This window comes from Eptatretus burgeri, chromosome 9 (genome assembly GCF_056783735.1).
Source record: "Eptatretus burgeri isolate ZD-2024b chromosome 9, Ebu_testis_v1, whole genome shotgun sequence".
NCBI lineage: Eukaryota > Metazoa > Chordata > Myxini > Myxiniformes > Myxinidae > Eptatretus > Eptatretus burgeri.
The window spans coordinates 17,713,953-17,738,373 of NC_140969.1; the positions used below are offsets into that span (position 1 = coordinate 17,713,953).

At 48.3% G+C, this 24,421-nt stretch overlaps 1 protein-coding gene across 1 annotated transcript in view; it reads left to right on the plus strand.

Annotated features, from left to right (window-relative positions):
- LOC147019634 (5'-3' exoribonuclease 2-like) overlaps positions 1 to 24,421 on the plus strand; it is a 164,248-nt gene that overhangs the window by 30,718 nt on the left and 109,109 nt on the right. The window contains exons 5-10 of the mRNA XM_085893760.1: positions 1,772 to 1,830; positions 1,943 to 2,032; positions 4,229 to 4,301; positions 8,517 to 8,567; positions 8,697 to 8,854; positions 9,971 to 10,045. Of these exons, the coding sequence (XP_085749886.1) occupies positions 1,772 to 1,830; positions 1,943 to 2,032; positions 4,229 to 4,301; positions 8,517 to 8,567; positions 8,697 to 8,854; positions 9,971 to 10,045 (506 nt within the window). The remainder of the gene's footprint in view (positions 1 to 1,771; positions 1,831 to 1,942; positions 2,033 to 4,228; positions 4,302 to 8,516; positions 8,568 to 8,696; positions 8,855 to 9,970; positions 10,046 to 24,421) is intronic.

The following is a 24,421-nucleotide window of genomic DNA, read 5'->3' on the forward strand; positions in this document are numbered from 1 at the left end:
AATAATCGGCCTTGCGTCAACTTGCATTAAAAAAATGAATCCCTCATACCATTTACATGTGTTGGCATGCATATTGTTATGGCTGTGGAAATTCGCAGAACACCATAAAGGTCCTTAGTTAGTTATGCCGATAAGTCCGTGTTCAGTTATATTTCCCCACCGTTGTGTAATGGGAATTAATCGTGTCACAGGGCTGTAAGCCTTTGAGATAGCCGTTTTTCTTTACTATCGTTATTTTGGACCAACCACCAACATCACTCGCGTCAACCGCTTCACAATTACGCCAATCACCTAACCACCTTCCCCGCTACACCAACGGCCGATCCCCTTCTCCACACACCAAACCACAACCCTCTCTGCTCACAAAAACCATCTCTACAAAGCGAAAGGAACAAGGGATTCCGAGAACGTCAAGGAAAAAGAACAAGGTATATCGGTGGCGCGTGGATTTTCCCGTGCACCGCATAGGGGAGATCGTTCGTCATTGGTCGGTTCATAGGAGCGAGGCGTTGGAGCTGAGGAACGCCCCCTTTCTCGAAGCTTCCCGCAGGAGCTGGAAGTGGGGCGGAGCAAGAAGCGAGGAGGAATAAAAGGACGGTCGGTTAGGTGGAAGTGTGTGTCTCTGTCGAGTGTCTGTCGGGGTTCGGAGAAGCCAAGGAGCTGTGGAGAGAGCCAGTGGCTCGTGGTCTTCTGTCTGTCTGGGTCTTGGAGAAGCAGTCTGGAGTGACCCGCTCGTTGGAGCTTGCAGTCGGTGGAGAGTCCGGGCGTCGTGGAGGGGACACGGACTGGAGGCGCCGCTCTGCCAGCTGTCGCGCGGACCTGCGCGTTCGTGCAAGGAGTGCCGGAGAGAGCTCGCTGGCCCTGTGGAGGGCCCGAGTCAGCCGCGGCTATCCTAGCTGCCGTGGAGAACAGACATCGCGACCCGCCCATAAAGGCACCACGAGGGTGCAGGTAACCTGCAACGGTCTCGTGGGGACTCGTTCGGTCTGCCAAGTTCCACGCCATAAAGGTCTACGGACCCTGTCTGACTCCCCTGTCTGTGGGGGTAGTCTTTTCTTTTCCTTGGGTTTTGCTTTCGAATGAATGTTGTGGCGCCATGTCTTGCGAAGTAAAACTGTATAAGTGGCTGTCCATAAATCGCTTATAGTCGGTTGTAGTGCTTTCGCTTTATTTGCTTCCATACCTGCATGATTGTTTGTATATGTGCTGTATAATAAATGTGCTTGTGTGAATGTAACCCGTTCGTCATGTCTTTTTTTTTCCCCTATTGGAATACCATTTTGCACTGCGGAATAGTAGTTGGGTTTTAAACACCCTGTAAATAGAATCGGATCCAGCGAGGTCAGGCGATAATACCCGCTCTGTTATCACTGAAGAACGGAACGGACCGCTTGAGTGGTTCGTGTCCAAGCCGACCTGCGTCGAGGTACAGTCTCCCGGTTGGCTACCCGTGCGGGTACTTAGGTATATTGATATTCGGCGATTGACCCTATTCTGCGCGGGTAGAAAATTGGCTAGGCCGTGGTGGGATTAAGAACCCACCCCTGGCAGGGTTCCGGCGTTGTTCCAGAAGGTCACGACTGAATTGTCCGTCCGGTGGGCGAGCGGCTACTATTTGTGAAAAGCGGTCGTTCGCACGCTAGTGGGCGCGAATTCGTAACAATATATTCAACGCTGTGTTTTTTTCATTTTGCCTCAGGTTGCAAATTGATATGATCTGATGTTTTTCTGGTCAATTTCTTCCCCTCCTCCCCCACCCCCCTTTTTGTAGGTGGTTACCTGCCCCCAGCTGAGATCAAAGAGAGGTTTGACCACAACTGCATCACTCCTGTAAGGCAATGATCGTCGTGGTGATCGTGTTTTCTTGGTGTCACATAGGCTGTGTTTCTGATGATGTATATTGCATTTGGCCTTTTGATGCGTGCTTTAATTTATTTCACAGGGCACGGAATTTATGGCAAACCTTGCCAAATGTCTTCGCTATTATATCGCGGATCGACTGACCAATGATCCAGGATGGGAAAAAATCAGTGTGAGTCATGTTCCTCATTAGCTTCACCTCTTTTTCTCTCTTTTTTTTTAATGCAATTTATATTGTTACTGACTCGCCACAAGGGGAAGCACTCTGGTCCCTCCCGAACGTATGGTCCTGAAGCTGCCGGCACAGATAACTCTGCACGCCGGCGGGATGCAAAGCAACTGCTAATGCCGATTGGTATTACCAATCCTGGCAGGGTTTCATTTCTTTGTGTGTTACCTTGCATGTGGACGGCCACACCAAGTGGGTTCTCGTGCCCTCAATACACACCCAGATTACTGCTGAGCGATAGTGAGTGTACACTGTACACTGGCAAAAAAAAGAGCAAATCACTTGGGGTCGAACCTCCCGACTCACACTAACAAGTGGACTTTGCTGGAGCAATGGAGGAAAGGACAGATTCATTGGTCGGAAACATCTCAAACCTTAACAAGCACATTTTATTTAATCAACACACTCATTTACGATGACAGGTAAAAGATTCATTTTATTCACAATCAAACGGAGCATGTTAAAATCACCATCAAATCGAGCACAATGATGGGTATTTACAGTCAAAGCAACAGAAGCACATTCAAAAGATGTATGAGGAAAGTAATTACCTTAACACTTATGGAGTTCACTTGAATAGATCTTATCTCTCGCTACACGCAGGATATGGCTAGTCATCAATCAACCGGGAAAGATAGGCGAATATGAGAAGAGTGGATTTTGGGAAGACTCGGGCGGGCCTGCATTGGTCCCAATGTGAATGGGGGATGGGAGGGGGTGTGGAAGGAAGTACTCAGGGTAAAGGTTTGTCAGTTTGATGTGCACAGACATTTGGGAACTGCCAAGTTCATGGGTTGGTACAGAAGAGACATCAGATGATCAGTGCTCCACAGAACCCATTAGCACCTCGTTCAGAGTTGCGTGAAGGCAGTTAAACTCTAGCCAATGCAGAGTCAAGCAAGTCTGTAACCTTCTGCTCAAAGCCGTACAGGCAGCCCACAAAGCACTCGTGCAAAGCTCCGCTCTCATACCCCTCGGTGGCGTTTCTCGCTCTCTTGCGATTCCCTGGCATCTCCATTCTCGCTGGTGTGTGCCTGCCTTTAATCCTCTCCAGCCTGGGTGTGGCTTAAAACCCTTTCTGTTTGGTCCCAGCATGTCGAAGGTTCACACACTTCCAGACTGTTCCACAGACAGACCAGATGTTTGTCCTTCTGCTGTCTGGATCCCAGAAGAATTGATGCTTATGATGGTGGTGGTCCATTAATGCAAAGTGTAATGTGGTGTTTGAAATGAAAGGTTTTTAGGTGGTGGGGAAAAAAAAAAGAATAACTCCTGTCCATCAATTACATTCCACCTTAACCATTATGCATGCAGTTTACAGGGTTATTTAAGTCAGGACCTATTTACAATAATGACTTGATGACGATGAAGGGAGGTTTTTTTTTTAATTGGAGATGGGACTTGAACGACGAAGGAGATGAAAGGATGAGCAGGTAATGTTACATTACGAGAGGTGAAAGGGTGAAGCTTACTTGTGGCAGCATGAAATGTAGAGATTAAGAACGGCAGGGAACGGGATACTGGATGAATACTGGATAGATGATTGTATCGATGACTCAATATAATAAGAAGGGGAGGTCCTAGCTAAACCCACACAATGCATATATCCCACAAAGCACTAAGACACAGGGAGGGTAATTTAATCTACAAATCTAATGAATTACCTTGCTCTCACTGGGAACCTATGTGTCTGGTATGCTTGGACGTGTACTTGAACAACTGCATATATATATATATATATATATATATATATATATATATATATATATATATATATATATATATATATATATATATATATATATATATATATATATATATATATATATATATTGTCGGGGGTGAAGACCATGAGGGGTGAACTACCTTGGGTTCCCAGCAGACTGTCTGGAATCGCAGGCTGTCGCACACGAATAACTTTGTGACGCGGCGGGTTACTAGTCGAATGCCAATAACTCGACCACTTGACTTGGGGTCCCCTGTCATTTCTTGGTTATCCCTAAGTGAATGGTAAGCATGCTGAGATTGGTAAAAAAAAAAAACTATTCTGTATTTGTAAGCATGCCAAGATCAGAAAAAATAACCTTGCAAGTTTTCCATAATTTGTCTGCATACTTTCTCTTATACTTTTATTTCCAGGTGATACTTTCAGATGCAAGTGCACCAGGAGAGGGAGAGCACAAGATAATGGACTTCATCCGTAGGCAAAGAGGTGAAATTTGATATCCATGATTATTGTGCCAATTACATTTATGGCAGCTTCTCGTAATGTGAATACTGTACACTGAATTTACCTCAGCTAATCATAATAAAAATGTTTGTTTATTTCTCCATTTACCCATTTGTATATTGTCTAAATAAAGACAACTTTCACGTAATAAATACATTGAATGGTATTGAGAAAACTTTTGCATCAACACTTTGAGTCTTTGGTCACAATGCCATGAGGCAATACATTGAACTGAGATTTTTTTCGTTAATGCTATTACCCACATTTGTAAAGTGCTTTGTCCGACAACGGTGGCCATGACATTTTGAAGATGGATAACTTTTACAAATGTGGTATCACCATAAATCTTTGAATATCGCTTGGGTTACTTTCTTGGAAATTGCCACGTGAGTTAAAACTGTGATGGTGGAAACCAAGAGCCAATGGGAAAAGGGCGTTTTGGTTCTTGGGCTTTGAGAAAATACAGAGGAAATTGGACGGCAGCCAGAAATAAGCGCATCACAATTGGAATAAACATGTCAAATTTATATAAAAGCATGTTAACTTTGAAATAAACATGTAAATACAATAATGGTGTAAATAAAGCCAAAACACGAGTTTTACCTTTTGAATTTATTACAAAACAGCCAGGTGGGTGAGGGTAAGAACAATATGTGCTCATACTGTACTCTGCCTTAAATAGGAACCACAAGAGTTAGCTCGGGATCATGATAATGCTGTTGGAGGGTGGAGCGGGGAAAAGGGGAGCAGGGAGTAGGATTCAGTGATCGGAAGAACAGCAATTAGCTTTACGATAAAGTCGACTGCAGAATTGCCATACAAGAGAAGGGTAAGATGATCTTGAACCCCAGAGCAGATCTTTCTTGTTTGGAGGGGAAGGTATCAGATGGCATCCTCTTCCAGAATAATCCCGTCTTGTCTGCGTTTAAAAACCTGCTTCAGCATAAATCCCTTTGACTCTATTAGTTCCATGAGCTGTGGTGAGTATTTTATTACATTTTTTTCAGTATCATGCTTGGCCAATGCTGCTTCCCTGACTAATTCTACATGATGCAAGCTGAATCTTCTTTTGAATTTCTCAAACCAACCATTGGAGTCTTTGGCTTGGTCATCGCATTTTAGGAAGCGCTTCTTTTGATCCGATTTGACTGGGATTCTGGAACGGTTTAGAACCACAACCATTAAACGTAAAGTGGCGATTTATTTGGTCAAAATACTGGTGAAGTGATGTGTGTTTGAGAATGAAGCATGGTAACAGGTGTTTGAGTCCGGGTTTCAGAAAATCAGGGCTTGAGAATGGCGGTTTGAGTACGGGTGTTGGAAAGTGAGGGTTTGGGAATGAGTTTTGAATATAGAGTTGGAAAAGTGAAGGCTTGGGAATGATGTTTGAATGATAATGAAGGTTTGGGAATGAGGTTTGAAGGAAAATTTAAGGTTTAGGAATGAGGAAAAGAACAATTATGGAAGGTTCTACCGACAATCATTGATCCCGTAATGGCAGCCCTCAGATGCAACATTTTTCACCTTGAGTCAACCGATCGAACAACTCTATCTTTTCGCCCAACGTTTTCTCTGCCTTTTGGCACAACTTCCTTTGTCCATTGCTTTGCGTTTGGGCGCCATTAGAAAACAGTGTGCAAGAAACAACGCAAAGCTCTTGATGGGAGATAATCCGACACTCACAGGACACCAACAATGACCCATCTCAGCTCAACAACCGCGATTAGTCAAAAGGAAATCCCGCGATGATGAAATCAGACCAATAGATTGCCTGCGATTGGTCAAAATCTGCGATGTTAGAATCTGTGATATTTGAGGGTTCACTGTATTTAAGAAATAGAGTAAAGGTCACCGTTACCTTTTCTGGATACTTGTTATTCACTTGCATCAACTCCAGAAGCATCGTTTCACTGTGTTTAACAGCAACTCTATTCTTTGTCAGAAACGTATGACTTAACATGCAGGCATAACGTGGGATTATAGATGAACAGAGTACCCACCTACTAGGTGGGGAGGGTTTACGCCTTACTTGCTTATTTCCATGTCTCTGGTTTTCATGCAGAGAATCGACATGTTTTATTATACAAGCAAGTTGCCCATTCCCGTATGGGATTCTAAACAGGGAAAGGATGGGGGAAGCAAAAATGCAAATGGTGTCATCTGTCAGAGCCAGCAAGCTGGAGCAACAACTCATTTATTGCCGCATCAGATGCAATTTAAATATCTTATGTCGGCGAGATGCTCCATTTTTAATTGTTTGTTCAATTTATGTAGCTTTTTGATGCCTAGGGTCTGTAATATGTAATAGGATGATGGACCTGTAGCTTATCTGGGCCCTGGCCTAATGTTGGAACCCAAATTTGGTGGGATTATGATTGGTGGGTCTGAAGAGAAAGATTGTTGAAGGAATTTACTCGATTTTTTTTTTCCCAAAAGTTCACTAAGTTGGCCATTTTGACACTCCTGGTCACGTGATTGGTATGACTTCTGCAATTTAATATCCCTACCCTGGCCTAATGTTGTAACCTAACTTTGGTAGCATTCTGACTGAAGAAAATTTTGGAAGGAAATATAACGACCACCATTTTGATACATTTCCGGTCACATGATCGGCATGTCTTCTGTAATTTAACATCAGGACCCTGTCCTAATTTTGGAACCCAACTTTGGCAGCATTCTGATGGGTGGGTCTGAAGAAGAAGATTTTTGAAGAAATTTATTTTCTTGGTCATTTTGACCTACTTAAATTCAGGTGACCATAACCTGCTTTGCATTCCTGTTACCAGTCAGGAGCGGAACTTTGCTGCCAAATTTCAGCCATATTGGCCCAGCGGTTTGGCAGGAGAAGTTTAAATAAGAAACGGATGGACGATGACAATACCTTATTTGGAATTCCTTTTCCAGATATGCCAAAAATAGTAAATTGGTGTCAAAGCCATTGCAGAAGTGACCCATTGCAAATTAATTGTAGGATTATGACTTGGAATAGCGCTACATGATGCAGTCCATATTCAGCCCTGAGAACTCGGGCTAATTGCATACAAAACTTTATACAAATTACTCATCCCTTTTATTTGGGCGGGGGTTGTCCGTCTGTCCATCTTTCTATCCGTGATGGGTTTTCCTGCCCATTATAACTTAAGAATGGCTGCAGGGATCCAAGTCAAACTTATTACAATTATGTATAATGTTGCATATATATGAACTGATTATATTTTCGAATCGAGAGGTCAAAGGTTCAGAGATCATGTTCGGTAAAAATTCTGTTACTGTGCTAACTTGTGAACCATTGATTGGATTTTGACCAATTCTGATGCAAGTATGTATGATGATGTAAAGATGAACTGATTAGATTTTGGCATCAAGAGGTTAGAGGACATGTCAGGTAAAAATGTGATGCTTGAGAACAAATGAAGGGATTTAAATCAAACTTGGTGCAAGTATGTGTTAAATGATGTAATACTGTGGGTGGAGGCATATTGGTCGACATTGAAAAGTGCCGTTCTCGTTCTTTCTGACATTTGTGGGTAGTCAAGCTCGCTCTCCAGCCAATGGGTTGGAAAGCTTCATACACTTGCAGCTTCATTACTTTTTCATATACAAGATGCATTGTGGAGTAGCAATAACATAGAATGGATCCAGGGCATAAAATAACAAAAGGAAGAGTACAAAGGGTGGGGGAAATACACCATCAGTAGGGATGATGGGTAAAATAGAGGGAGACTTGGAGAAATAAGGGATTTGAGGGAGAATGAGGGGAAGGGAGGACACATGAGGTGGTCAACATGGACACAGCCACAAACTCTGAATCACAGAAATGGAATGAAAGATTGGAAACTTGGAAAGAGGTAAGCTTGGGGAGGGTTAATGTGGGTACAAAAGATAATTGTGGATGGGGAATGATCTGAGACTGTGATGAACAGCTGTGTTGAAGACTTACACTTCTGGAGGGAAGAATGTGATTTAAGAAAAAAAAAATTTGGATGCATGGCGTATTTTATTGGTCGTTTTGGAGCATGGTGGATCTTTGTGTAGCATTGCTCTGCCAACTGATCCTTGTTTCTCAATGAAAATAGATTTTCCTTGCCTTACTCTCTTCCCATTCGTCTTTGTTGTTTCATTACATTTAATGTTTTTTTTTTTGTTAATGTTCTCAGATTTCAAATTGTTGTTTTTGTTACGTGTGTTTGTTACTAGCCCAACCAGATCATGACCCCAACACTCACCATTGCCTTTGTGGAGCTGACGGTAAGCTGCCATACCTCAAATCTCATTACACACACCTTTTATGTTTGTCACATATTTGCTGAGTTTTGAGAAAGAAACTTGTCATACTTACCCTGTCCCTCTTTACTGCCCAATTGATACTGGTTCAAGCTGATCTCATAATGCTGGGCCTGGCGACACATGAGCCACACTTCACAATCATCCGCGAAGAGTTCAAACCCAACAAGCCTCGCCCATGCCCTTTGTGCAATCAGCTTGGCCATTTGGTCAAGGATTGTGAGGGTTTGCCTCGTGAAAAGAAAGGAGAGGTATGATCCGATCTCCAAAATTTCATTGAAACTGTAAATTGTTATTGAGGAGCCATCACACAACTTTAGTCCAATGTGTTGCCTTGGTTCGATGGGTACTAGCTGTTCTCCTTCATAAACTTTTCCTTTACAAACATTTAAAACGCAGTCATCATCTTCCATTTTATTTTATGTAAAGAGTAAATGATAAGAGCTTTAACAAGGGTGAGTCTGATAAATGTAAGTCAGTGCATTCTTTGGAGGTGAATAAAGTTATAACGAGATATCTGCGATCGCCAAGGGTAAGCCTTCCCCGGTAACTGCGACCCAATGATAGCCGTATTATTTTTGGACCACCTTCAACATTTAGGGATAGTTTAAATTAAGAAAATGTGTCCCCATCTACAATCTTTTGATACAGCTCATCATTATGAAAATTGGAGTAAAATTATTCAAGTTATGATCAAAAAGGTGTTTTTTGTTAATTGGGTCACAATCCGAAAAAAAACTAGGTGGACACCAATCAAATATCGGGTGCACAACTTCAGTGCGGGTCCACTATTATGATGCAAGAACATCTTGGAAGGCCAAGCGGTCTGAGATTCCACTTTGGCAAAATTGAGCGATGATAAAAAAAACAATTGCGTTGGTTTAAAAAAAAAATTCTTTCAGGCTGCCATTTGACCTTGACCTTTAATCCAGGGTATGATTTACAATAAGCATAAATGCGACTTGCTCTAGGCCATCGAGAGAAGTTATTTTGTCCTGATCGGACAAATCTTAGTCGAGTCGTGGTGAAATATGTTCAATTGCCTACAATTAGGTGAGCATCTGGTAAGCACATATAACAAAAAAATTTGGTCAAGGTCAAATTTTTTTTATAATATTGCATGCAAAGTTATGTTCCGAAAGTCTCAGCCGGCTCAGAGACAGCTTGGACATTGTCAGAAAATAGTACAACAAAAAACTTAAATGGTGCTTTATTTCTCCTCAGGGTATAAAACTCTGAGGGCACAAATAAAACTATTAAAACTGGGGGCACAAATTGTGGAAACTAACGGTAAGCCTTCCCCTATCCTATAGGGGAGGTTTAACTGGTGACTCTGTAAAGTCTTCCCAACCCATTTCCTTTCACAGCATGATCAGTTTGCTGATGACCTACCACCTGCAGAACAAGAATTTATTTTTCTTCGTCTCTGCGTTCTCCGAGAGGTAAAAGATGCGTGTGTGGTATTGTGTTAATTTCATGTGCAATGCTCCTTCACAAGTGCTGATAACAAACGAAGAGTTTGTTCTCGAAATAACATGTATATGTGAGACAAAGAACCAAAATCAATGATCTAACTCTCAACCACACTGTGTTTGGAAATCTTTGTCGACTATCTCACCACCTCCGTCACCATAGTTGAGGCCGCCATATTTGTTGTTGTTGCATTGTGGGTTCATTTGCCAAAACGAAAGGAAAAACAATTTATTTTCATTTACTGATATATTTTGTAGATTTGAAATCAATAAAGACAACAAGGACAACAAACCAGAGATAAAAATTTGTTTGTGTTTAGGCCTAAGTCACATTTGCCACGGCAGCCGTGAGGTCTCCAAAATCTATGGCCACTTGCAATTCTACGGCGACCGCAGTATTTCCACGGTCTCACAATGTAGCAGTCACATATGTTTTTATTTTTCGGGGAGCCGCACGGCGTATTTAGAAATTGTGGAGACCGAAAACGTGGTGGTGCCGTACGGTCTTTGATTTGATGTCGCACGGTGACCTTAGGGCGTCCCTGCAGCTGCCATATAATTTTCAAGGTGCCCGCAAGGCGACCGCAGGGGGGCCCTAAGGCGAACGTGCGGCCAGACGGACGGTAACGAGTTGGTATATATACCAGTTCTTTTTTTACTGAAATAAAAATATTACAGTTCGGAATATACCAGTACGTGGTGCCCCCAGAATCCGAATTGAATTCGTTCTAGGAGGCTGTTTGGATTGCAAAAAGTTTGATTCCCAAACTATTTTCCCAATAAGAAATAATGGAGTGAATTAATCTGTTCCTGGACCCCAAGAAAACTCACTTTCAAGACACTTTCAACTGAAATTACCCATGTTTAAGGTAAAATAAGATGAGTAAATGATCTTGGGTGGCGGTGTATTGCATGTAAACTGGTACAATCACCAATCCAAAGGTTCACATAGGCTCGCGCTCCGGCTTGGGTTCTGATCGCTCGTGCGCTCTGCGACGCTGCCCCTAGGGCAGCTCATCAAACATGATGCCCCCCAGAACCACAATCACTTTCATCAAACGCATCAGGCTGAGGTAATCACGGATATTCCAAATTACAACCGGTTTTTCTGTTAAATTAAATCCTTGCCTGACAGTCCGTCACACCACGTGATTGGATTGCTTTTTTGTTATTAATTAAAACACAAGATGAGTAAAAAAAAAAAAAAAAAACGGCACAAATCAAGGTGAAAACACGAGGTAAAGTAGCGATCGACACACGAGAGATGCTTTCACGAGTACTTCCACCGACGAACTGAATGAACAAAGCGCGAAGATGCGGGTAGAACAGGTGGGGGAGACACGTGAAGAAACATGAACGTTTCGTTGTGTTTGGTTTTTTTAAAATGTATTCGGTTTTTAGGGCAAAATTCATTTTTCATTGATAAGAGACTACGGCAGCCACACGAATAACGCAAGCCCACCGTACGCCCTACGTACGGTCGACGTGGAACACAACTACGTCACAACTATGGCATGTCGAATTGCTACGGCCAATGTAGAAACGAAAAAAGTTATAACTCCGCGTTATAATTCCATGGCGACCCCTAAGGCCTGTAAAAGATAGCCAAACGGCGTAGGGCCACCCTGAGGCCACCGCAGAAACTCTGCGGCCGCCGCACGTTTCTGTCAATTTAGAGGGCGTACGGCCGACGTATCCTCACTGTAGAGCAAATGTCACTTTGGCCTTAACCCATGCTGGAGGTCCACGACGGGTGATTGTCTGCTTCTTCTTCTTTGAATACCTCATGATGACTCGGCACCGCAGAGCCAAATTAAAATGAATAACTTCAGGGTAAATCGAACGTGTGTGTGTGTGTGTGTGTGTGTGTGTGTGTGTGTGTGTGTGTGTGTGTGTGTGTGTGTGTGTGTGTGTGTGTGTGTGTGTGTGTGTGTGTGTGTGTGTGTGTGCGTGTGTGTGTGTGTGTGTGCGTGTGTGCGTGTGTGCGTGCGTGCGTGCGTGTGTGCGTGTGTGCGTGTGTGCGTGCGTGCGTGCGTGCGTGCGTGCGTGCGTGCGTGCGTGCGTGCGTGCGTGCGTGCGTGCGTGCGTTACGGCTGTGGAAATTCGCAATTCACCATAAAGGGTCCTGAGATCAGTTATGACGATAAGTAATTGTGTAGTTAGATTTCCCCACCGTTGTTTAGAGGGAATTTCCGTGTTCACAGGGCTGTGATCCATTGAGTTAGCCGTTTTTCTTTCGCTATCGTTATTTTGGACCCTCCGAAAACATCAAACGAAGGCCCCGTGGAAGACCTGCAGCAACGCGAGAGTTTTCCCGCCGTTTTGCACCGCCAACGCTGGCACGAGAAGGGCGAAGAGCTCGCTCGCGATTGGAGGACACGGGGCGTGAGGCGGTTGGGAGGGGGAACGCCCCTTTTCGAGGAGCTTCTTGAAAGAGCTCGAAGGGAGGCGCAGCCGAAAAGGGGGTGGAGCGAAGGAGCAGAGCCCCGCGCTATATTAGGCAGACCGCACGCGGGGCTCGCTCTCTCTTCTTCTTCGTGCTGGATTGCTTTGCTTCCTCTTCGTCGACGCTCTCTGCTTCTTCTTCCTCGACGTCATCCGCTCTCTTCTGGTGGTCGAGGTCGAACTCGGACTCGCTCTCGTCGTTTTGGCTTCCTCTTATCTTGGTGGTCGTCAGAGGTTCGCGCTTCCTCTTCTCTTGGTGGTCGTCGGAGGTTCACGCTTCCTCGTCTCTTGGTGGTCGAGGTCGAACTCGGGTTCTCTCTCTGGATCATCGAGGTCGCCTTCTCCCTCTGGGCGCCAAGTCGTGAGGGTTGCGAGCGGTGGTCCAGGGTCGAGGCGCGCACGAGAGGAGAGTGCCAGAGAGGGCTCGCCGACCGTCACACCTCGAGGGGGCAGGTAACCAGCACGGTCTCGCGGGCCTTTTCGGTCATCCACGGCCCACGACCTTAAAGGTTTACGAACCCCGTCTACCTCCCTGCCGATGGGGAGGATTTTCCTGTTGCTTTTGTATGACTGCTGTGGCGCCATGTCCCTATAAGTAGACCTGTGTAAGTGACTGTGCATTGCTCGTATTCGGTGGTAACGCTTTCTATTTGTTTCTTGTATATTGCGTGACTGCCTTGCTTTTGAATACGTTGGAGAAGTGTGGCAGCGGCAGAGTTTGGGCTCGGGCGAGTTGGAGAAGTGTGGCAGCGGCAGAGTGTGGCAGCAGCAGTCAAGACGGGTCTTGAGGAGACTCAGTCTGTCGGGGTTCGGAGTCTGTCGGGGAGCTGCAGAGAGGGGAAGCCGGGATCGCGGTCGAGGTCGCAGTGGAGTCGCTCGTCGCGGGACCCAAGCAAGCCAGCTATCCTCTTTCCCCAGAGCATCAACGATTCCCCCCTTCCCCCCCCCCCCGCGCTGAGATAGTGCGGAAAGGGGGCCCCGTTCCCACCCCATTCCAAGCAGTGCCAACGAAACCCGCGGAGGAGCGCGCAGTCGGGGCACCGCCGCCACATTTGCGGCTCATCACAAGACGGGTAGGCTCCACCCGGTCTCGCGCCCACAGGCCCCGTCTGTCCCCTTGTCGTTGAGGGTGGCCCTTTTCTTTTGCTTTTGAGTATATGTGTTGTCGGCGCCCTCTGTAAAGTAAAACTGTGTAAGTGTTGCCGTGTGCTCGCGTAGTCGGTAGTAGATCTGCATTGTTGTGTTTCTGTTGTTGCAATTGCTTTTGGTGCATAATTGTTGTAATTGTATATGTGTGCTTTCCGTGTGCCGCGGAATAAATGTGCCTTATGTTGAACTGTTTTTCCCGTTTCGCTTCGTCTTTTCTTTAATTGAATCTCCATCTTACTTCACGTAAAGGGTTGGTGGTGGGCTAAATATGCCCGATAATTAATCGGAACCGTCGAGGTTGACGATAACACCGCTCGGTTATCCCGATAGTACGGAACGGGTCGCTTAAAGTGGCCTGTGTCCGGAGTCGACCTGCGGTGAGGTGCGATCGCCTGGTCTACCCTCTGTGTGGGTACTTCGGTAGGTCGAATTTGGCGAACAACCCTATCCCACGCGGGGGGGCCGATTGGCACGATCGTGGTGAGTCCGAAAGGCCCACCCGTGACTAGTTCCCGGCGTTAGTCCGAGAGGGTCACGACAGAATTGTCCGTCCGGTGGGCGACGTGCCGCGATTCGAGTTACGTGGCCGCTCGCACGCCGGCGGGCGCGAATTCGCAACACTGGTGTCAGGTCGTGGGACACAAACCCATCCCCCTCCTCGCGACACTGGTGTCGGAGAGCGGGAAAACGGTCTCGAGCGTCTCCAAGCTAAATTCACGGGAATCGGTCCAGGCATGAGAGGAGCGACCCCTGATTCCCTCCAAATTACGAGCGATTCAAATTAACCCTTTACGAGAGATAAGATGGCGTCTCAAGGCGAGCGGGAGCCGGGGTTATGAGAAATGGATGTAGAATGTGTAGAATCCATGGTCCAAGATGAAAACCCCGAGCAGGAAATGTTGGTTGTGCAGGAACACGAACTCCCCAACTGAACCCAGAGCCCAAAATAGGTGCGGCGGTGGCCGCGGTGTATGACACCTCCCCTCCCCCTCTCCGCCAAAACCCCCCAATCCTTGCCGAATCGGCTCAGCTGAGTGCGCCCGACATGGCCCAGCTATGCGCCATGCTGGCAGGAATCAGTGGGGACATGCACGAAATGAAAACAAAAATGGATACAAACACAAATGAAATAAAAGGCATGAACAAAAAGATGGATACAAACACAAATGAAATGAAAAACGAAATAAAAGGCATGAACAAGCAAATGAACGAAATGGAAACAAAAATGAAGGAAGAAATGAAAGAACTGCGGGGTGAGACGCAGAACATGGGCTGAAGCCTGCAGGCGGGCATGAAGGCAGTAACCGGGGAGCTCAAAATGGCGACTCCACGTGTGGGGAGCAAACGAGCTGGGAGGGGGTGCAATGGCTGTCAGGCCCGCAGTGGGGGCGGGTGACAAAATAATTTGGGGGGCGTGTTGGGCGAGACTGGTAAAGGTGACGGAGAGAGCAATAGTGACGGTGACCAAGAGGGAAAAACTAATTGGGGTGACGGAGACGTGCACAAGGGAGATAAGGGAAGAGGTGACTGAGTTGGCAGAGACACGGGAGATGGGAACGATCGAGGGAAGACAACACGGTGAATTGGACCGGGTTAGTGACGCACGCACACACACACACACGGAGCTAGTGGAGGACCATGAGGGGAAGCTGGCGGACTGGTTGGAGACCCAGTGCGAGCAGCTGGATGGCCTCCTCGAGGAACGAGGGGAGGGAGTATGCCCCCTTGAAGCGAGTCACGACCAGGTGGGTTCGGCCGTGCTTTGCGAGGTCGAGGGGAGGAGTGCTGTGGACAGGTGCATCGGAAAGCTTGGGGGTATAGAGGCCCCGGAGACCCTTGTGGGGACACGAATCCCCAGTGTGGTCATCCCGGTGTGTGTGGTGCAAGGTGTGAGTGCGTCCCCGTGTGTGGATGAGACCCCAGGTGTGAGAGCGAACCCGTGTGTGAGTGGTGTGGTGGCAAGTGTGCCGAAGGGCGTGCTCCCCAGCACGCCGTGTGTGGATGAGACACTGCGGGCGTGTGTGAGTGGTATGGTTTGTGTGAGGGAAATGGCACGAGTGAGTGGAAGGCCGCGAGTGAGTGGAGCCACGTGTGCGAGGGAGGTGGCATACGTGAGTGAACAGCCGAGTGCAAGGGAGACCGTGTGTGTGAGAGAGCGGTATGTGAGGGAGATGGCGGTCGGCATGTGTGAGCATGCAGCCGCGTCTCCCGGTGTGAATGTGATGGAGTGGAGTGTGAGCGTCGTGGCACGCGGGAGTGCGTGGGTTGAATGGCGACGACGACGGCGACAGAGGAAAGAAAGCCGGGTAGTGGCTGTAGATGTTTTGCGCACTGCACCGGGTTCACCCAGCAGCGACCGCGAGGTCCGTGCTGTGCAACGTACGAGGCCCCCACGTGCTCGCTTGCGGGAGTGAAGTCCCGGTCCGGAAACGAGCGCGGTGAATGTTGCCGATCCCGCGACGGACAAAGTTTAGGCAGGATTTCGGATTTGGACCGGACGGGTTCTCCACGCGAGCGGGTGTGTTCAGCTCCAACGGGCAAAGCACATGTGTTCGCGTGGGGAACCCCTTGAGACGTGGGGCTTGTGTTTTTTTTTATGCGCACGGTGACGTCATGGCTGCACGTGGAGTTGGAATCCGGCAGGAGGGGTATCCCTGCCGGATGGTACCGTCCAAGGAGGGACGAGGAACACGTGCAGCTGCATGACGTCACGGGCAGGTGCAAAGTGCGCGAGCTGTGAGTTGCCGCGCTGGTGCTGCACGTGTGGAAAAAAAAAAAAAAAAAAAGCAAGCCTCGCTTTCGGGTGAACAGGATTCCTGGGCAAGGGGTGGATGATCCCCTTGGCCCGGGCACAGGATGGACACTAGTTAGGGGGAAGGGTTAGCTTCGCGAGACCGGCTCCATGGGGCAGGGGTAAGTCCTCATGGGGCCCGTGGAATGGATTAGGTAGAGGGATTTTAGTTGAGATTTAGGTTGGGGAAATTATTTTTGATGATTTGAGGACAGTGACAGACTGTGGATGTGTAGAGGGGATGTAGTTTAGCTACGTAGTGTTAAAAGGAACGTGCTGTAGTTTAAGGGACGACGTGGGAGCACGAGTTAGTTAGGGGAGGTAGTTAGAAGGATGGCAGAGTTCAGCGGTGTGTGTGTTGAAGAGTTGGTGAGTCGAGTGGAAAATGTGCTTGATGAGTGAGTGAGGCCAGCGGGTCTGTGCGAGTGGAGCGAATGGGGAATGCATGGTGCGATGAGTGATTGGGGGGAGGAGTGACTCCCGCCCAAGGGACCCCGGGGTCAGTGTAAAGTGAGTTAGCTGGGTTAGTCAAATTGAAAAATGGAAGTCGTTTTGCTGTTGGTGGGAGTGTAGGCTCGAAACCCGTTTGGAGGGGTGCAGGAGCCCTGTTGACGGGCTGGGAGCGTGGCTGCGAAAGGTGAGTATCGCTGAGTGGGTACCCCGGGCACGAGGCGAGTCAGCCGTAGTAGGCCAAGGGCCCATGGCGGGCCGGGATAGCGTGGTGGGCACGGGTGTGCCCGCTTGGTGCGGGGGCCCGGGGCGCGGTTAGCCGCGTGGGCAGTGTTGTGGGCACGGGTGACCCTCGGAAAGGGGTCCGGGAAGCCAGCCTGCCACGTGTGCGTTTCAGGGGAGGTGCCATGGGGGGCACTCCCCGGTGTTTAGGGAGCTGGTAGGCTCGGAGGCAGTGTAGTGCCCGGGGGTGCCATAGCTGGAGATTCGGCAGAGGGTCGTGCCTGCCAAGGGGAACCATGCGTCCCAGCCATGAGACCGTGTGAGGGCACGGGAAGAAAATTGGGGGGGGGCCGAGGCCCGAAATTGTAAGGACACCAACACAGGCGACGGGAATCTGGGTTGTGAGAACCAATAGTTTAAGCGAGGGGCGCTTGTTGAAAGCCCCGGGGCAGTTTAAAGGTTAATGGTTAGGGTAGATTAGGAAGTGTACCCCTCCGCACCATCCATCCCCTCGCTCTCGTTGTGGGCCGCTGGACCCACTTTGTATTATAGATCGCTGAAGTCTGGGGAGGCCATCCTGAGGCTTCGTTGGGCCTCGACACAGGACGCTAGCTCTCTCTTATTCCCCTCCGGGAAGGGAACGTAGGGGTTGGGAGTAGGCTAGGTGACAGGATAGGTCAGCCGAACAAGGACGATAAAGGGGATTAGGGGACGAATTATAGTGGGAGAAAGAAAAAAAAAAATCAAAAATTAATAAGTTGGGGCTAAATTGGGTTTTACAAATTAAGGGAGTGGGTATAGACAGTGACAGGCAAAGGCGATAGGTTGGGAGGGAGACCGTAGGGTAGGTCCGAGCCCGCCTTCCGAGTGGCCAGCACCACCGCACTCCCTCCACCAACCTCCACTGCAAGCCAAAGGCCGGCCCACTTCATCGGCAGCTGTTGTTTTGCTGCAAGGCCTGTGCCGGCCACTTCATCTGCTGGCTGTGTTCCTTCAAGGCCTGTGCCGGCCAGATTGTCTGCCGGCTGTGTTTGCCTGCAATGGCCTTGTTCTGCAGGCTGTGGTTGCCTACTCACCTTTGCCATGCCATGCCCACTGCCCCTGTTCACCAGCCCCGTTCAAGTTTGCTTTGCCCCCCCCCCCCGTGTTCATTTCCATGTGCACCAGGATCAAGGCAACAGTTTGCAAGCTGCGAGAACTGCCCTGTTGGCAGATACAACACGGGCCTGCAGTGGCGGCCCGTGCACCGTGTTTGCGTCCATCCATTCATCCATTCATCCATCCATCCATCCGTTGTGTTCATTGCGTGTGCCACTTGAGCTGGCACGGAGACTGCGTTTGTTCAGCCCATGCACCGTTGTGGTTCACTGGGTTCAGTTCAAAAGAGAAGGCCTTGGACTGCGTGTGAGCAGCCGGCCATGTTCCCTTTCACCTGCATTGCATGAGCCAGAGACTGCATGCAAGCAGCCTGGCTCCCTGCTAACTGCTTTCTTTTTTGCAGAGTCCATTGATCCTGGGCCATGGTTTAGTGTAAAATTAATCTTAACCTTAACCAAGTTAAGGTTAAGATGTACTGTAAATATGAGTGCGCCCCCGGCATGTCTGTCTTAGCGCCGGCAATTTTATGTAAGTCGTCCGTGTGAGTGGGTTTGTTTAGTTAGTTACTCAGCCCTCAGGTTATTTATTTTGGGGACACGAATACCATGAATGTCGCACTCAGGGATCCGAAGGTAAAACGTACTAGGGGAGAACTACACATGATGGCACACGAAAATTTGATGACTCGGGACGAGTCTGTAAAAAGGGGAAGGGGTAGTGTTGTGGTTGAGGAAATTCGCAAACCACCATTCAGGTCCTGAAGGTGAGATATCTCTGTAAGTACATGTGTAGTTACCCCCAAACCCGTTGTTTAGAGGGAATAAATGTGATTCATTCGGGCTACGACCCTTTAAGATAGCCGTTTTTCTGTTCTATCTTTATTTTGAACCAACCACGTCTCAACCGCCATCACACAACAACCACCAACCGCAACGCCGCTTCACAACAACGCCAACAGCCACGACCTTTACCTTCACAGCTCGCTCCCGCAAACATCGCATCACCGCCATTCCAAGCGTCACCGCGGCCATGGACCAGCACTTTGGACCCTCCACCACCTTCGCCTCTCCTGCGGACATTCCCGCACCGCTTGTGGGCGCCGAGCGTCAGGCTGTCCTGGCCTCGTGCGGGATGCGCGCCGAGCCGCGGGTGCAAAAAGTGGCCTTTCCGAGGAGAAGTCGGATCAGGAATGATACACGCCCACTTCTGATCCGTCCAATCAGCAAGCGTGGGGCGGTTTGGCCCCGCCACCAGGCGCGTCGGACTAGAATCGATATATGCAAATTCGAGGATCAGGGGAGATTTACGCCCCTTTTTCTCCGTCCAATGGGCGAGCGTGGCTCCACCCCCGAGCTCATCCTCATCCAGAAATTTGCATATGGGTTCTCCTGCCGTACTATAAAGTGCTGAGCGCGGGGCGAATTCAGTCAGTTTTGGGCTCGGGCGAGTTGGAGAAGTGTGGCAGCGGCAGAGTTTGGGCTCGGGCGAGTTGGAGAAGTGTGGCAGCAGCAGTCAAGACGGGTCTGGAGGAGAGTCAGTCTGTCGGGGTTCGGAGTCTGTCGGGGAGCTGCAGAGAGGGGAAGCCGGGAGCGCGGTCGAGGTCGCAGTGGAGTCGCTCGTCGCGGGACCCAAGCAAGCCAGCTATCCTCTTTCCCCAGAGCATCAACAATTCCCCCCTTCCCCCCCCCACGCTGAGATAGTGCGGAAAGGGGGCCCCGTTCCCACCCCATTCCAAGCAGTGCCAACGAAACCCGCGGAGGAGCGCGGAGTCGGGGCACCGCCGCCACATTTGCGGCTCATCACAAGACGGGTAGGCTCCACCTGGTCTCGCGCCCACAGGCCCCGTCTGTCCCCTTGTCGTTGAGGGTGGCCCTTTTCTTTTGCTTTTGAGAAAATGTGTTATCGGCGCCGTCTGTAAAGTAAAACTGTGTAAGTGTTGCCGTGTGCTCGCGTAGTCGGTAGTAGAACTGCATTGTTGTGTTTCTGTTGTTGCAATTGCTTTTGGTGCATAATTGTTGTAATTGTACATGTGTGCTTTCCGTGTGCCGCGAAATAAATGTGCCTTATGTTGAACTGTTTTTCCCGTTTCGCTTCGTCTTTTCTTTAATTGAATCTCCATCTTACTTCACGTAAAGGGTTGGTAGTGGGCTAAATACGCCCGATAATTAATCGGAACCGTCGAGGTTGACGATAACACCACTCGGTTTTCCCGATAGTACGGAACGGGTCGCTTAAAGTGGCCCGTGTCCGAAGTCGACCTGCGGCGAGGTGCGATCGCCCGGTCTACCCTCCGTGTGGGTACTTGGGTAGGTCGAATTTGGCGAACAACCCTATCCCACGTGGGGGGCCGATTGGCACGATCGTGGTGAGGCCGAAAGGCCCACCCGTGACTAGTTCCTGGCGTTAGTCTGAGAGGGTCACGACAGAATTGTCCGTCCGGTGGGCGACGTGCCGCGATTCGAGTTACGTGGCCGCTCGCACGCTGGCGGGAGCGAATTCGCAACAATATATATATATATATATATATATATATATATATATATATATATATATATATATATATATATATATATATATATATATATATATATATATATATATATATATATCTCCTTATAGAGGTGTATATGTAAATTTCTGGATCACAGCGGGTTCGGAGGCAGGGCTATACTACCCGATGCTCAGTCATTGGATGGATGAGAACGGGGCGTGAAGCATGTGCTGTGTAATATATATATATATATATATATATATAAATATATATATAAATATATATATATATATATATATATATATATATATATAGATATATATAGATATATATAGATATATATAGATATATATAGATATATATAGATATATATAGATATATATAGATATATATCGATAGATATCGATAGATATAGATAGATATCGATAGATATATATATATAGATATATATAGATATATATATATATATATGTATATGTCGTGTTACGGCTGTGGAAATTCGCAATCCACCATAAAGGACCTTAGATCAGTTATGACTATAAGTAATTGTGTAGTTAGATTTCCCCACCGTTGTTTGAAGGGAATTTTTGTGTTCAGCGGGCTGCGATCCTTTGAGTTAGCCGTTTTTCTTTTCTCTGTCATGATTTTGGACCAATAATCCCCCAACAACTCAAACACCACCACCTTCGCCTCTTTACCTCCACAACTTCGTTCCACAAACATCGCTTCACCGCCATTCTCAAACGACGCCCGCCAACAATCAAACTCCCACCACCTCCGCCTTAATACCACACGTCATGCTATGGGCTGTGAATGCATTCCGTTCGCCTCATAAAGCGGATCAGGAATGCTTCACGCCCCCTTTTCATCCGTCCAATGACCGAACATCGGGTAGTGTAGCCCCGCCTCCGAATGGGCTGTGAATGCGTTCCGTTCGCCTCAAAAAGCGGATCAGGAATGCTTCACGCCCCCTTCTCATCCATCCAATGACGGAGCATCGGGTAGTATAGCCCTGCCTCCGAACTCGCTGTGATCCAGAAATTTACATATACGCCCCTCCCCCGGGCTATATAGGCGCGAGCATGGCGCAGCTCGCGGCAGGAAGTCAAGTGGAAGTCAATGTGCGCAGTACGTCAGCAGAGAACCAATTTGTAGCAGTGGAGTGGCAGCGGCGGAGTGTCGGGAGAAGAAGGCAAGTCTGCAGTGTCGGCGGGGCAGTCGAGTCGGGAGACGGAGCTCGAAGCCGACGGGAAAGGCAGAAGGGGAGCGCCGGAGAGAGCTCGCTGACCATGCCAGGGGCACGAAGCCAGGCGCAGCTATGCTTACATTGCGGCTTGCTCGCCATCGCGCCACGAGGGCACGGGTAGGACCCTTCGGTCTCGTGGACCTGGCCGCTCATCAAGGTTCCACGCACATTAGTCCCACGGGCCCAGTCTAACTCCCTTGCCTTTGAGGGGGTCTTTCCTTTTATTTGCTTTTGTGTAAATGCGTGTTGTGGCGCCGTGTCTTGTAAAGTAGAAACTGTTAAAGTGCATGTTAATAAACCTTTGCTTGAAGTCGGTTGTAATTCTTGCTTTCATTGCTTTGACTGTTATACATGCATTCTTACTGTATGTCTGTGAATACGTGCTTGCCTTGTCTGAGTGGGGAATAAATGTATTTATCGAACTGTTTCCCGTTCCGTTGCGTCCTTTCCTTTGTTTGAAAGTTCCATCTTGCATCACGGAAGGAATTGGTAGAAGGGTGTAAGCACTAGGTAAATAATCATGTCCGTCGGGGCCGGCGATAACACCGCTCGGTTATCACTGAAAGCACGGAACGGACCGCTTAAGCGGTTCGTGTCCTCGGCCGGCCAGTGGCGAGGTACGATCGCCCGGTTAACTACCCGCGCAGGTACTTAGTTAGGTCGAGTTTGGCGAACAACCCGATCCTGCGCGGGTGGCCGATTGGCACGATTGTGGTGGGGTCGAAAGACCCACCCGTGACTAGCTCCTGGCGATAGTTCCAAGGAGGGTCACGACTGAATTGTCCGTTCCGGTGGGCGACGCGGTCGCAATTCGAGTTAGGTGACCGATCGCACGCCGGGCGGGCCGAAATTCGTATCAATATATACATATATATTCATATGGGGCTGCAAAAGTAAGTATACAGTAATGAAAAACAAAATGTATTTTATTGATTAAATTATACAAGCATATCAATAATAACATACCAATAATAAACATATCAATAAAAACATATTAATCTCTCAAATGTTCAAATTAAATGAATCCGAGCACCACTATTATAATACTGGTATAATCCTTACTGTATCCCTACTTTTGCAGCCATATATATATATATATATATATATATATATATATATATATATATATATATTGTTGTGGTTACCAAATTCGCAAACCACCATTCAGGTCCCTTAGGTGAGGTATCTCGGTAAGTACATGTGTAGTTAGGTCCAAACCCGTTGTCTAGTGGGAATACATGTCATTTATGCGAGCTGCGACTCTTCAGGATAGCCGTTTTTCTTTTACTATCTTTATTTTGGACCAACCGCCATGATCACAACCACAACATCAACCACCGACCACAACCACCGCTTCACCACAACCGCCACGACCTTCACGTCACACCTCGCAACCGTAGCATCGCCACCGTTCTTGCCCCGCTGTGGGTACCGGTGTTGGATTCGTGCAGAGCGCGCGTCGAACAGCGTGTACAAAATCACGGATTTTGTGCTTCAAAAACGGATCAAAAACGACACACGCCCACTTTTTGCCGTCCAATCGGTGAGCGAGGGACGATTTGGCCCCGCCTCCAGGACGATCGATATATGCAAATTTGTGGATCAAGAAGCCTTCACGCCCACTTTTTCTCGGGCCAATGGGGAGCGAGGTGAAAGGTCAAAGGCGAAGCTACGGGGGGATAAAAGGACCGTGTTCGTCAGTCAGAGCAGTGTGGAAGTCTGGAGCCCGAAGCCTGCAGTAGCTGGAGAAGCTGAAGAGAGTCGAACGAGGAGAGCCCAAAGAAGAGTCCAGGGTGGAGAGTCCAGAGGCGGAGAGGCGGCAGCGGCGAAGGCAGACGAGGGGGTGCTCGCGACGGTGCCGGGAGCTGCACGCCCGAGGAAGGCCGGCAGCGCGACCTGGCCGAGGTGGAGACGCACACCAGGGATAATAAAGATCCTCTATACCCCGAGCATCAGCAACCCCCTCCTGTTTCCCCCCGCGCTGAGATAGTGCGACCAAGGGGGCCCCTTTCCCACCCCCTGCCAGACACTGTCCGCGAGGTCCGCGGAGTTGCGGCGCCATCGCCGCTCCGCGTCTCATCACCAGACGGGTAGGCGCGACCCGGTCTCGGCCTCAGGCCTGCCTCATCCTTGAGGGTATTTCTTTTCCTTGGTTTTGGGTATGTGTTGTCGGCGCCGTCTGTGAAGTAGAATTGTATAAGTGTTGCCGTGTGCTCGGTAGTCGGTATTAGCTCTGCATTGTTTTCGCTTTTATATTTGCTTTTTGTGTAAATGGAATTGTGTTTTCTTTTTTTGTGTGCATTTGGTGGAATTGTATTTGTGTGCTTCCCGTGTGCCGCGAATAAATGTGCTTTATTGTTGAACTGTTCTCCCGCTTCGCTTCGTCTTTTCTCCCATTGAATCCTCATCTTGCTTCACGTAAAGGGTTGGTAGTGGGCTGAATACGCCCGATAA